The following is a 12,589-nucleotide window of genomic DNA, read 5'->3' on the forward strand; positions in this document are numbered from 1 at the left end:
AGAGAGAACAACCGAGGAAGGCACACTCAGAAGAGGGACCGCCCTCCCCAAGGCCAGGGTTCATACTTTGTGGGAAAAGTTTGCTGGTTGCCCAGGCCAGGGCTGGTCCACAATTGTGAGGCAGCAGGAAAACACTGGTTGGGATACGCAACTGCCATGGCGCAGAGTATCCCTGCAGGCTGTTGCTATGTAAGCCAGGAATGCAAAGCCCTTACAGCAATTTACCCAGGTCACTTCTTCGAGTTGTTTTTGCAGTGAGAAATACCAAGAAATAAGGACAAAGAGAAGTCTCATCACCATTCTCTATGAAATCCACAAGTCCGTAAGCTCAGTGTTGCTGACTGTAGCACAACTCATGGCATGTGCACACCTTCATCTAGGCTCATCTGCATCATCGTGGAGGGACAAAGGGACAAAATGCGGGCAACAGGAAACCAACATGAACATGAAACTCTGGCTACTAATTTTGCCATGAGTAATCTCTGACCGACAAACCTCATGTCTTCTGCCAGCATCTATAATGTTCTACATTTTAGCTCGTGAGCAGAATAAAATCTCAGAGCATTTACAGTTCTTGAAAGAATCCTGTACAGCACAGGTGAGCCAAGGCTGGGGGTTGGGTGCACCAAAGGTGTCAGGGTCCAGTTGTGGACGTGAGCCTGCACAGTGCAGCAGGAAACGACACCCTAGGGCACAGGCAAGCTGAGGCCGATGGGTGGACATGCAGAAGGAGCTGGGTAGCTGAAGGTCTGGAGTGTGCAGTGGTCAGCTACAGGCCCAGCCCAGGCTGCAAGGTCACCCAGGGCTGCCCTCTCTGTACAAGTGACTGGAACAGAGCACCACCAGATATACACATGCACAAGCACCATGATGGGCTGTGAAGTAGGAGCGAGACAAAGCAAAACATGTCCCACTAGAAGCAGGAATATAAGCCCCTTCAGGGAGGTCCATCACGTGGCTCTTTCACAGCCTTCCTTGTCACCATTTTTCCAGTCCTGTTCCTTTGAAGTTGCCAACCAATCAAACCATTAGCAACTGCTGATGAATTAATACGGATCCATACTTTCAGCCACTTCTCACTCCAAACATAGTGGGCAACCAAGTGTAAGTTCTGCCCTCTGAAAGGATTTCCCTTCACCACTGTCCTTCAAGATAATCCTTGATTGTGGTTGAAGTGCTGCAACTGTCCAATCCAGGGTGGTACCAACATATCATGCCCATCTGTAAACCAGTCGTGAGCTTTTTTCTTCCATAGTCAACTGGCTATAAGGTACATCCCAGGAGGCCATAGACATGGATTGAGACAGTGGAGGCAATGTAACAGGAGTTGGTGTCAAAGGAGTCTGAGTCACTTACTCATGCCACATTTTGCACCTTCAGATTTGCCTCAGATCAGCTTCATACATCATTTCCATGTGATGCTACGTTGCTGTTACACCCACACCCAACTTTATGGCCAGGTAGATCAGATAGCACTTAGGCTGCGTGGTCTCCTGATGTCCCATGGTTATGGCCCGGTAGCAAGCCAGATGCTGATTCTCAAAATGAGATCAGTTAGCTGCCGAAGAGGACATAGACTTACTCCAAAATCCCAGAGTTCTGTGCTGCAATTCTCCTGTGGATGCTTGTCAGATGGTCCACACTGCATTTCAGTGTGCCACAGGCACTTCAGATATCACTGGATCTACCGAATCCTACGAGCGAAGTGGTAAAGCAGCTTCCATGACAGCCTAAACTTTCTCTGACCCCCATTTGAAACTTCCAGCCTCATAGGCTGAAAGTAGCACATGCAAATATAATATATGTCGTATCTAAAATCCCCAAAGCCCAAATATATATCGTGTTTCTTTTTTACAGGAGGCGGTGCAAAATATATCAACTTGTTTTTCACTTGGAGGGGATATTTCAACATACTCCACACCTCTGAACCTGCTAGAAACTTCACTGAGGTGGAGGGCCCCTACATTTTCTGGAGATTATCTCCCACCTTTGCTACTTCCTGTTTATCAGATTCAATAAGCATAATATTGTGAATATTAGTGGACCAGTGTAATGTTTTGTGAACTGACCAGATGACTAGATCTCTGCAGAAAATATTATTGCATAGAACAGAAGAACTGGCATGTCCTTCAGGCAACGTTGTGAGCGTATACCGTTTACCCTGTCAGGTAAAGGTAAACTGCTTCTGGTGGTCTTTTTTTTTTTTTTTAAGACGGAATCTCGTGCTGTCGCCCAGCCTGGAGTGCAGTGGCCGGATCTCAGCTCACTTCAAGCTCCGCCTCCCGGGTTTATGCCATTCTCCTGCCTCAGCCTCCTGAGTAGCTGGGACTACAGGCGCCGCCACCGCGCCTGGCTAGTGTTTTTTTTTTATTTTTTTTATTTTTTTTTATTTTTTAGTAGAGATGGGGTTTCACCGTGTTAGCCAGAATGGTCTCGATCTCCTGACCTCGTGATCCGCCTGTCTCGGCCTCCCAAAGTGCTGGGATTACAGGCGTGAGCCACCGCGCCCGGCCGCTTCTGGTGGTTCTTGCAAATTGGTTTGAGAAAAAAGCATTAGTAAGATCAGTAGCTGCATGCAAAGTGCCAGGGAATATGTTGATTTTCTCAGTAGAGATTTCTCATCTGGCACAGCGGTTGTAAGTGAAGTCACCAGCTGATTACATTTGCAATGGTCCACATTCTTCATAATCCATATTGTTGGAGAAGCAGGCGCCTAGGAGAGTCAGGGTAATGCCACTTTAAGTTCAGCTCCATCTTGAGACTAACAAGGCACATTTCTTGCAGTCAAAACCCACAGACCTAAGACGTTTATAGCTGAGGAAATAGCTGAACGATACCTGCAAGGACACAACGGAGAGTGCAGACATCCCAATACCCAAACAATGTACGCTTTCAAGATAACAAGAGTTATGCTTTAATGTATGCACATGCTAAAATCTTAAGGATAGTTTTCTTTGAATCAATAGAATAATAATTTTGCCATGCTGTCTGCTCGCCCGCATATAGTCACAGCTGAGTTGAATCTTTATAGACAAAACCTCTATATAAGAAAAACTTAAAGACAGTGAATTCCTCTGCTCGCTTTCTGAGAATGCCCTACTCTGTAATGGAATGTAAGAGCTTTCAATAAGCTCTCTTCTCACTTCACTCTGCAACTCACCTTGAATTCCTTCCTGCGTGAGGTCCAGGAACACCCTCTTTAGGTCTGGACCGAGACCCCTTTTTCTGGTAACAGTGTGAGTTTTGCACAGGTCAAAGCGGCCAGTTAAATGAGTTTGAAAGAAGTGTCACAGCGCCTGCTTATTTCTGCTCTTTAAGGGTGGCATTAATCTCCAAAGCTCTTTCAGGGATTCAGTATTTCTGGATAAGAAGGGGAAGTTCTGGGACTGTCACCAAACTTCTCCTACCATCATGGTCCTCATCTCATACATAAGAGAGTGAGTGAGGGGATTTAGCTAGTGTATGTTTGTTTCAATTATACAACCAGGAACTGAAAAACTAACTATAGGGAGAATAGTGTACCAGCTGGGCCCCCTGCGAGTCGGTCTCGAGTTAGAACCTCTATCAAGTGAAGACCCGACCATCACAAGTTCCTACTTTGGTGAGCCACAGTGACATTTTTGGTTCCCAGGAATTCATGTCAAAGGAGGCAATCCCTGAGACATCTAGGTTATTTCCTTTTCATTAGTTGATGGCTGCAGGGCACTTCAGAACAGGTGTGGAGGAGGGTTTGTGGTATTCTTTCTCACTAGCACAGATTCTTTCTCAAGTGGCCTTGGCTTTTCCCTTCAATCAAGATGCCCTAGGTCTGACCCAACTTAGGTCTGGAAACTTGGAGAGAGCCCATGGTCTCCACTGTGGTGATTCAAGGTAGGTATTTTGGTGACCAGACCTAGAGGTTTTCCTGTTGTGTGGATTAAAGACCACTCTAGCAACTGTCCATCTCTTCATTCTGAGGAACACCATGAGCAATTGACCACTGCCAAAAATCTCTGTGGACCAAGGCATTTTGATTACTGGTGTGTTCCTTCTGCTGTTTATGGCTGACATGCCCACCTTGTCTTAGCCTGCTCCTCTGAAATATTATCATCCCACTGAAATCAGAGGTCTAGTCCAGCAATCCATATGGTCATATGTAGGCTATAGACCATGGAACTTTTCAGGTGTTCCACTCACTCAATAATGCATTTCGCATTACTCAGTGAAGGGTCTTCCTATGGAATATAGCTGCAGGGCGTGGGTGAATGTGCGAGTCACAGATAAGATCAAAACTGAGGGGTCAGGACGAGTAAGCCAGGGTGATCTGGAAGTGTGAAGGTCAGGGAAAAACATCCAGAACAACCCTGCCAAGTAGGGACTATGGTCACCCCTTTCACAGAAAGGCTTAGTAATTTATCCAAAGTCAAACCACTGTTAAATGGTGGAGCCAAGATTCAGACCCAGAAATTGTAGGCATCTGTGGGAAGCTGGTGAGGTTGTGTCCACGCGCTCCTGGGGAGCCTGGGCAGACAGTACCATCCTGGGGCCCCAGAGTGCTTGAAAGTCCCTCTCCTTCCTGTGGCAGATCCTCTCTCTCAGCCTGCTCCCAAGACCTGGGAACAGGGTGGACCCACTGCCCAGCACTTGCCATCCCAGGAAGCTGCAGTGTGCGGAGGGCAGGCCCGCCTGGGCCCTCCTGCTGAACGCAGTGTCCCAGGCACAGGTGTACGGTCATTGCATGAGTGGGTTTCAAACTGTTTTTAACCCCTGCAGGAGCAGGCTGGAGCGTTTTCTATGGCCACTGAAGGGTGAATCCAGAGTTCAGGCTGCCACTCTGGGGAAGTGGTCAGCACTTACCAGAATGGTCTGTCCAACATCTGAGCGAGGAAGGGGCACAGAGCACAGTTGTGCCTTCCTTGGGCCTGGGCAAGCTCTGTGCTTCACAGAGCAAGCCTGTGCGGATCCTCCAGCAGAGACCACAGCCAGCAGTGGTGAAGCTGAAGAGGAAGTGAGGGCCAACCAACCGGCTCAGGCCGTTCCTCACAGGAACCTGGGGCAGGCTGACCCACGCAAGACCACAGCTCTCAGCCCTGTGCTATTTCCAGGGCACACTTACAGATCCTGAATGGTAGAGAACTTCCTAGATAAAGCAATGACAGCAAAACAGCCATGTACGCAGATATCTCGTGGGAAACCCTTTCACGGCCACTTCGAAACTGGGTTGGGAGAAGGACCTGATGCTGGGTCAGGCATCGGTTGGGGACCATGGACACGTTTGTATAGTTTGGGCCAATGCTTTTGTGTAATTTGTCAGAAGGAACACCTACTTCTTCACTCTTGTGAGGAAGAACCCACAAACTGGCCCCCGTGTTCAGAGGCTCAGGTCGACAAGTTGAGGGGACAGCTGGACTTCTCCTTCTTCAGGCTGGCTGGAGCCTTCAGCAAGGGGCACACCGTCCACACGCCTCTGTAAAACAGCATTCGAACAGGACATCTCTAAGGCATTGTCCAACTCTGACAGGGTGACAACCTTCCACCCTGGGATGGAGGGAAAGGCCTTGGGATACAATCCACACATCATGTTTTCCCCTAAAAGTACCACCCTTTTTAGTCCCTGCAGACACTGGGTTCAGCAGCTTCTCTGAGGCAGCCCCGTTGAGCCCAGGGCCGACCACAGACAAGCACTACTGTCCACAGAACCTCACGCCCAGTGGGGCCAGACGTGGAGGCTGGCAGAGGAGAGAAGCTCCAGGGGCCTCTCCATTAGAAACCAGCTTGCAGGCCACTTAATCTCCTACGCTCAGCCTGTACTTGGAAGCTGCTTGTTCTTGGCTGCACATTTGCTTTGTTTGAATCAATTAATCCAAGTCTCTCTCCTCTCCCTACCCCCAACCTTGCCTTTAGGGGAACATCAATATTCATGTAATAAATAAATCACACAAAAAGCTGACTCCCCACTTCCTGCCCTACAGGCCCTTTTTTCTTCCTCAGCCCATGTGCAATCCTGGCTCCCAGCAAGTCCCTGGGGCTGCTTGGTCAATGCAGCCCTGTGTGCAGGCCTGGCAGCCCTGCCACCCCCGCCCTCGGCCCCCATTGGCTGCCATGGCCTGCAGTGGGCTGCACCAGGGTTCATCCGTCCTCCCTGGGCAGACGGAATAAGAGGCTGCCTCTGCCCACTAGACCTGCCGCCCAGGACCCGCAGCAGAGGCAAGGCCTGCAGCAAGGAGACCAGGAAGAGGTGAGACAAGGAAGAGGTGAGAAAGAGCCAGGCCAAGAGGACGCTCAGGAAGAAATGGTTGTTTTCTTTTGGGTGGAAGGGAATGGAGGGGTAGAAACTAAATGGTAGCTTAAAAAGCCCCTTTAGGACAACTGGCAGCACTTCAGAAGTGTCAATAGGATGATGTGTTTTAATCTCTACATTATTGCTGCTTTGTGGACACCTGACTGCATCAGCCCTAGACAGCTAGAGGTATTTTCCATAAATCAGAGAAACCTCAGGTCTCGCGGCCCGGAAGTGATTGCTGACATTTTCCCAGTGGTGCTACAAATACTGCCTCTCCTGTAACTACTTGAAGAGTAAAGATTTTGCTTCCCACTGCAGCTGGAAATGATGGAGAACCTAATGCTAGTTTAGTCCATATCCTAAAAAAATCCCTTTTCTCCTTGTTACTTTTTCCACCGTCCTGGGTAAGTAACTCTTCAGTTTTCCAGTTTCCCTCAGTTTGAAGTGCCAGGGTGACCACAGCCCCAGGACGCCACTCAGAAATTACGTAACAGTTACAAATAAATTGGGTCAAAGAAATTGGGGTTTTGGTGGGTTTTAACTTTCTTCAGTCTCACAGTTTCTTAGGGAGGTCGAACCCCTAGAGGGATCCTCACACGCTAGGTAACGTGTCTTTCTAAGGAGTTAAAGTTCAAATGTTCTCTTGTTCTCAATATTAAAAGATTAATGTAGGACATTCACAGAATGTGAGAAAGAAACAGATATTTATTTACATTTCTCTTAAAAGATAAACTATAAACCATCAACTATTTCTTAAGTCAAAGGGAAAAATTTAACAAGAATTTTTTAATTGATTTGTAGCGTGGTTATGAAGAAAACCATATTTTCTAGTGGTTTATATTAGTGTTCTAATATATGGAATACATGTTTTATGCCTTTCCTTTGTAATAATCTCGTTAGTCATAATTCATAGAAAAACAATTTAACCTCCTTTTCCCCAAATCATCATGGACTTTGAGGAGCATCAGAATGATGTAAAAGTGTCTTGTTTTGTTTTGTTTTGTTCAAAAAAAATACACACACATATATCAATAATTGAAAACTTGAGTGCAAAGAATAAGAAAAGCATGAAATGTTAAAGATTTTAATCCATCTTAACTGTTCTATTTATGAATTACCAAATTTTTAGGGACTCAAGAGCAAAATAAAGTACACTGATTATTAATAGAATGTCTTTAGCAAAGATCTGGCCAGCACAAAAAAATCTTCAATCCTGTTTCCTTTGGAGCATCAGAAATAAATAAAATTTTTAACATCTAATTCCAAGTTATTTTTAAGATGTAAGTCATATATTCAACATGGGAATGATTTTTCAACACTATTTGATTTATTAATTTATTTTTAATTGTAACAGTGCAAATGTTCTTATTTGATGATTAGAACTCAAGGCCAAAAGCTGGTAAATTTCTCGGCCTGCCCATCTGTTTTGTGAGACAACTGACAAGGCATCCTTTGTAGAAGGCGCCTCATTCCCAGACTGATGAGCTATTTCCTTGGTTTGTAGGCTGTGGCGTAAGGTACTTGCTGTGAGGGAGGTCGGAGGGCTCTTACTTTGACAGCTGCAGAGAAACACCTATTCCTGCCCCCGTCCCAGTCACTGCAGTGAATGAACCAACCTTTCCCTACACTGGAGGTAGAATGCAGGCTCAGCAGCTCAGCTTTCTGCTGGATTCTGTCCCTCCCTGCGACAGAACCACACGCATTTAATCAGTTAAACTTAGGATACATTTTTTTTCCTGGTAGATCAAATAACTTTCACTGTTATTCTTCAAAAAGATTGTGGAAATTCTACCATATTTATTTTTCCAGATGAATTTTACAGCTGTTTTTGTCATGTCACACATCCAAAAAAATTCCATCATTTTTATTAAAAATGATTTAAATTTACATATGAATTTAAAGGAAAAACTTCCTACATTTTATGTTCCTCCGAATCTCTTGGAAGGACCTGCATTTTTCTTCCTAAACTTAGTCTTAGATCACATGCTATTTCTATATGAATAGGATATTTTGCACTGGATTTTCTATTTCTTTATTGATAGAATATAGGAATGCTCTTGATTTTTGTCTTATTTTGCTCCTAGTCACTGTCTCACTTTCAGATTGATTTTAACAGCTTGTAGTCGATGGTTTGCTCACCTGCACTCTACCACCTCATCTTGGAGCCTTACAAGAACAGAGAGGGACCCTGTGGGGAGGAAGCAGAAATGTAACCCCTGAATTCCTTTGCTGCTCTGCGTCTGTATTTTTGCTAAAGATTCCCTGTTGGACCAACCCAACCAGAAGCCAGAGGGCATGGGAATATATCCCTGTGGCCCACAGAGACAGAGAAGGCAGGCTCACATCTGTCTAAGAGGCAGGTGGAAGGATTGATAAAGGTACAAATTCCCAGAATGCCCCTCCAGGTCATGCCTGCTGTTCTGAGCTTGAAAAGAGTGCCAGGGCCAGTCCATCCCCCTTGTCTGGGTTGAGGTCTGTATTGATAACCTGTGAAATGTTTTATGACGAGGTATAGATGAGGAGGCATCTTTCCTTTGCGAGCCCCTAGGATGTCTGAGCTGGAGAAAGCCATGGTGGCCCTCATCGACGTTTTCCACCAATATTCTGGAAGGGAGGGAGACAAGCACAAGCTGAAGAAATCCGAACTGAAGGAGCTCATCAACAATGAGCTTTCCCATTTCTTAGAGGTGAGTCTTGCTTTTTACACTTGACACTTTCTCCACCTCCTCTTAAAAAGCCACCGGTACACTGGCTTTATCTTCTCAGCTACACTGAAGGTGATTTCAGTTTCCTTCCAGGACTCCTGGGCTGCTTCTGCAAACTTGTTTGAGTAACGGAACCCTCAGTGTGGGACTGGCTCATATGGGCCCCTTGTTTTCATGTCCTTATCAACCATCTTGTGTACAATCAGTGCACCAAGGTCCCAAAGGCCAAAGCTTCCCAAATAATGCTGGACTCATTACTTACCATGGGCCAAAGTGAACATAAAAGGAAACTGTTAAAAATAAGCTTTGGGAAAGTTTTTAGGAAAAGGATGTATTTTGGCTTAGCTAGATGTTTAGTATTTACTATGGAGATAAGACATGCCAGACTTTCACTCAGTAAACACTGACGGAGCACTAATTAAGAACTGTGAGATATGCAGGCATGACAGTCATGGCTTCTGCTCTGGGGCACCCACCCTGGCACATGGATGAATGACCATGACTGGCTTAACTGAGGGCGTGACAGGGGTCTGTACACATCCTTTGGAAGCCCTGGGGCTTTGCAGGAGGCTCCGTGGAGTAACATATGTTGGTGAGGAACTGTCTTTAGTTGGGGCCCCTACTTTTGGAAGCTGTATGAGGGTTCCTGGCGAGCCCTGTTCTTCAGGCAGTTCCTGCTGTGGCTTGTGATGGAAGTATGTCCAGACCCTTGCATTAGGACTCATTTTCCTACCCACTCTCTCCACTGTCCTCGGATCAGACCCACCTGTCTTTACTGCCCACCTCATGCCCTCATGGAAGTGAACTGTGATCCCGCTGGTACCTGATGCTGTCTTAGAACCAAGGCTGGCTTGAGGCATGCCTTGAGCCAGAGTGAAGCACCGGTGGTGTGCACGTGTGAGATGCAATGAAGGGCTTCCTGGGTCACCGATATGAGCAATCACAAAAGGGAGAAATGACCAGAAAATGAACCAGTGCACTAGTGTCTCACCAAGTCCTGATTCCAGCATAAATACTAGGGCAGGGCTCTGCCGCATGGGAATGGGGAGCTGCCCTCCTAAGCTGGCCAAGCCTCTCAGTGCAAGACAGCAAGCCCTGGGCTCCAGCAGCCCAGCAGTCCATGTTTTCAGGGCAGGGGGATGGGGGCTGGCTGGTTCTCCTGTCCGCACTTCCACCAAACACCGCACCACTGTGAATGGTTCAGAGTGGAGCAGACAGGCCTGCAAGCTTGCAGGGGGCATCCCCACGTCTGATTCCAGGACTGGTTTTCTCAGGCATTCAAGTCCACAGAGTGACAGCAGTCCCACTCACAGACGCAGTTTTCTAGTTCCACCAATCCTGCCTTCTGACTTGAACTGAAAGTCCCAGGTTCTTCTGAACAAGGGCTGTTGTGAGGATGAAACGGGACAGTCCTTAAGTGCTTAACATATAGTGAAAGCTCAACTAATAGTAGCTATTATTAATTATTTTTATACATAGAAAAAGCTTAGCATGTGGGAATCTCAATTTGTAAATGATAAATAATTCATGGTAAGCATTTCAAGGCATCACGAACATTTGCTCCCTGGTTTTATCAAGGTAATTTCAGTTCAGAAGCAGATCTATAATGTAATTGAAGTTAGTGCCCTGCTCCTGCCCATCCACAGGTGCCTCCCCACCCCTACCCCCGTGGAGTTACAATCTTCTGTATGTTTTGTTTAGTTTTTGAGATAAGGTCTTGCTCAGTCACCCAGGCTGGAGTGCAATGGTGCAATCTTGGCTCACTGCAGCCTCAACCTCCCAGGCTCAAGCAATCCTCCTGCCTCAGCCTCCTGAGTAGCTGGGAATATGAGCATATGGACCACAACCAGATAATTGTTTTTTTTTTCTTTGTAGAGATGGAGTCTCCCTGTGTTGCCCAGGCTGGTCTCAAACTTCCTGGGCTCAAGTGATCCTCCTGCCTCAGCTTCCCAAAGTGCTGGGATTACAGGTGTGAGCCATCATGCCCGACCCCTGTGTGTCTTATAGCCAAGGTGGCTGTTATACATCACACTTGACTTCTTCAGGCCAAGCCTTCCTGTCCCGGGGAATTGTTACTCTGCTCTTTTATCAGTGTTCAATACCCAAATATTTCCCACTACATCTGTAGCCCTGCACTGTGGTTGTTCCTCTGAGGCTTTGTACATCACTTAATAGCCACGCCATTCATTCAGCTCCAATGTCAGGCAGAACTGTCAGGAAAAAGTTTCATGACACCTAGAAAGCAATTCAAGTGGGAAAAAGAATACAGGGTTAACAAATCTAGGACGTTCCCAAGAGTTACTTCAGCAACAAAGACGACTTTCAAAACATTACATTCCACTGGAAGTCTTTAAGACACGGACTTCCACACACAGAACCCATGAAAAGTTTAGGACGGCCAAAAGCTTATTTTTATTTCAAGACATTTGCTAGGGCTGATCTAGACGATATTCTTTTTATTTTTTTTATTTTTTATTTTTTTCAGGTATTTTAAGTAAGATAACAACCTACAGTTTTTTACCTCTTGGCTGTTCCATTCAGCCTTTTCCAGTAGCCCAGGGTCAGACACTGACCCCCAGAGACTTCTACTTGGACAACAGCCCCCTGGTCACATGAGACATCTTTCCTGATATTTTGCATTTGATGTTCTCAGCTTACTGCAGACACAAATTATCAGAGTCACTCAACTTTTAATCATGTTTTGATGGTCCACAATTCCATTTAAAAACAAGGCTGGCAACTTCTTTTATCTCTCTTAGGAAATCAAAGAGCAAGAGGTTGTGGACAAAGTTATGGAAACACTGGACAGTGATGGAGATGGCGAATGCGACTTCCAGGAATTTATGGCCTTTGTTGCCATGGTTACCACTGCCTGCCACGAGTTCTTTGAACACGAGTGAGATTAGAAAACAGCCAAGCCGTTCCGGTAACAGAGATGGTCACACAAGAAAGCAGACAGCAAGGGCTTGCGGCCTAGTAGGAGCTGAGCTTTCCAGCCGTGTTGTAGCTAATTAGGAAGCTTGATTTGCTTTGTGAGTGAAAAATTGAAAACCTCTTTCCAAAGGCTGTTTTAACAGCCTGCATCATTCTTTCTGCTATATTAGGCCTGTGTGTAAGCTGACTGGCCCCATGGACTCTTGTTAACAGTCACTTAGGAGTCAGTTCTCAGTGATAAAGCGTGCACTGTGCAGCCCGCCATGGCCGTGTAGACCCTAACCCGGAGGGAACCCTGGCTACAGAAATTACCCTGGGGCACCCTTAAAGCATCCGTTACCTTTAAAAAACAAAGCCTTATCCAGCATCATTGGAAAACACTGCTGTTCTTTAAACGCGTTCCTCATCCGTGCAGGTAACACCTGGTTGGCTGGTGTGACCCTGCAAGGGCGTGGTGGCCTCGGCCTGCTTCCCGGGATGCGCCTGACCACCAGGTGAACATTCAATGCTGGCAGCCCTCCTGGAAAAAGCAACTCGGTCAGAACTCGGAACCCGAGCCAGCTCTGGGGGCTCCAGCCGCCTCCGTGCCCCATGCGACTCTAGTCGCAGCTGCAGGATCCTCGCCTCCAATGTGCTTCCAGCACATGCGGCTTCCGAGGGCACTACCGGGGGCTCTGAGCCACCAAGA

At 46.6% G+C, this 12,589-nt stretch overlaps 1 protein-coding gene across 3 annotated transcripts; it reads left to right on the forward strand.

Annotated features, from left to right (window-relative positions):
• Positions 1–6,037: 6,037 nt before the first annotated feature.
• On the forward strand, positions 6,038–12,273 carry S100B (S100 calcium binding protein B). Of its 3 annotated transcripts, none has more exons than XM_011996827.1 (3): positions 6,038–6,233; positions 8,811–8,949; positions 11,727–12,273. In XM_011996827.1, exons 2-3 carry the CDS (start codon positions 8,812–8,814, stop codon positions 11,865–11,867), a joined length of 279 nt encoding a protein of 92 aa, XP_011852217.1. In that variant the 5' UTR covers positions 6,038–6,233; position 8,811; the 3' UTR covers positions 11,868–12,273. The 3 variants fall into 3 exon arrangements, with proteins under 3 accessions (XP_011852217.1, XP_011852218.1, XP_011852219.1); XM_011996828.1 differs by having other exon boundaries at positions 6,143–6,233; positions 8,804–8,949; positions 11,727–12,269; XM_011996829.1 differs by having other exon boundaries at positions 6,147–6,217; positions 11,727–12,269.
• The last annotated feature ends 316 nt before the right edge of the window (positions 12,274–12,589 follow it).

The sequence above is a fragment of the Mandrillus leucophaeus genome, unplaced genomic scaffold, assembly GCF_000951045.1.
Source record: "Mandrillus leucophaeus isolate KB7577 unplaced genomic scaffold, Mleu.le_1.0 Scaffold526, whole genome shotgun sequence".
Classification (NCBI taxonomy): domain Eukaryota; kingdom Metazoa; phylum Chordata; class Mammalia; order Primates; family Cercopithecidae; genus Mandrillus; species Mandrillus leucophaeus.

Excerpts from the sequence above, each read along its gene's own strand:
- S100B (XM_011996827.1), top strand. The coding sequence starts at position 8,812 with ATGTCTGAGCTGGAGAAAGCCATGGTGGCCCTCATCGACGTTTTCCAC. Across the intron at positions 8,950-11,726 it reads AGCTTTCCCATTTCTTAGAG|GAAATCAAAGAGCAAGAGGT; the intron begins GTGAGTCTTGCT and ends TATCTCTCTTAG.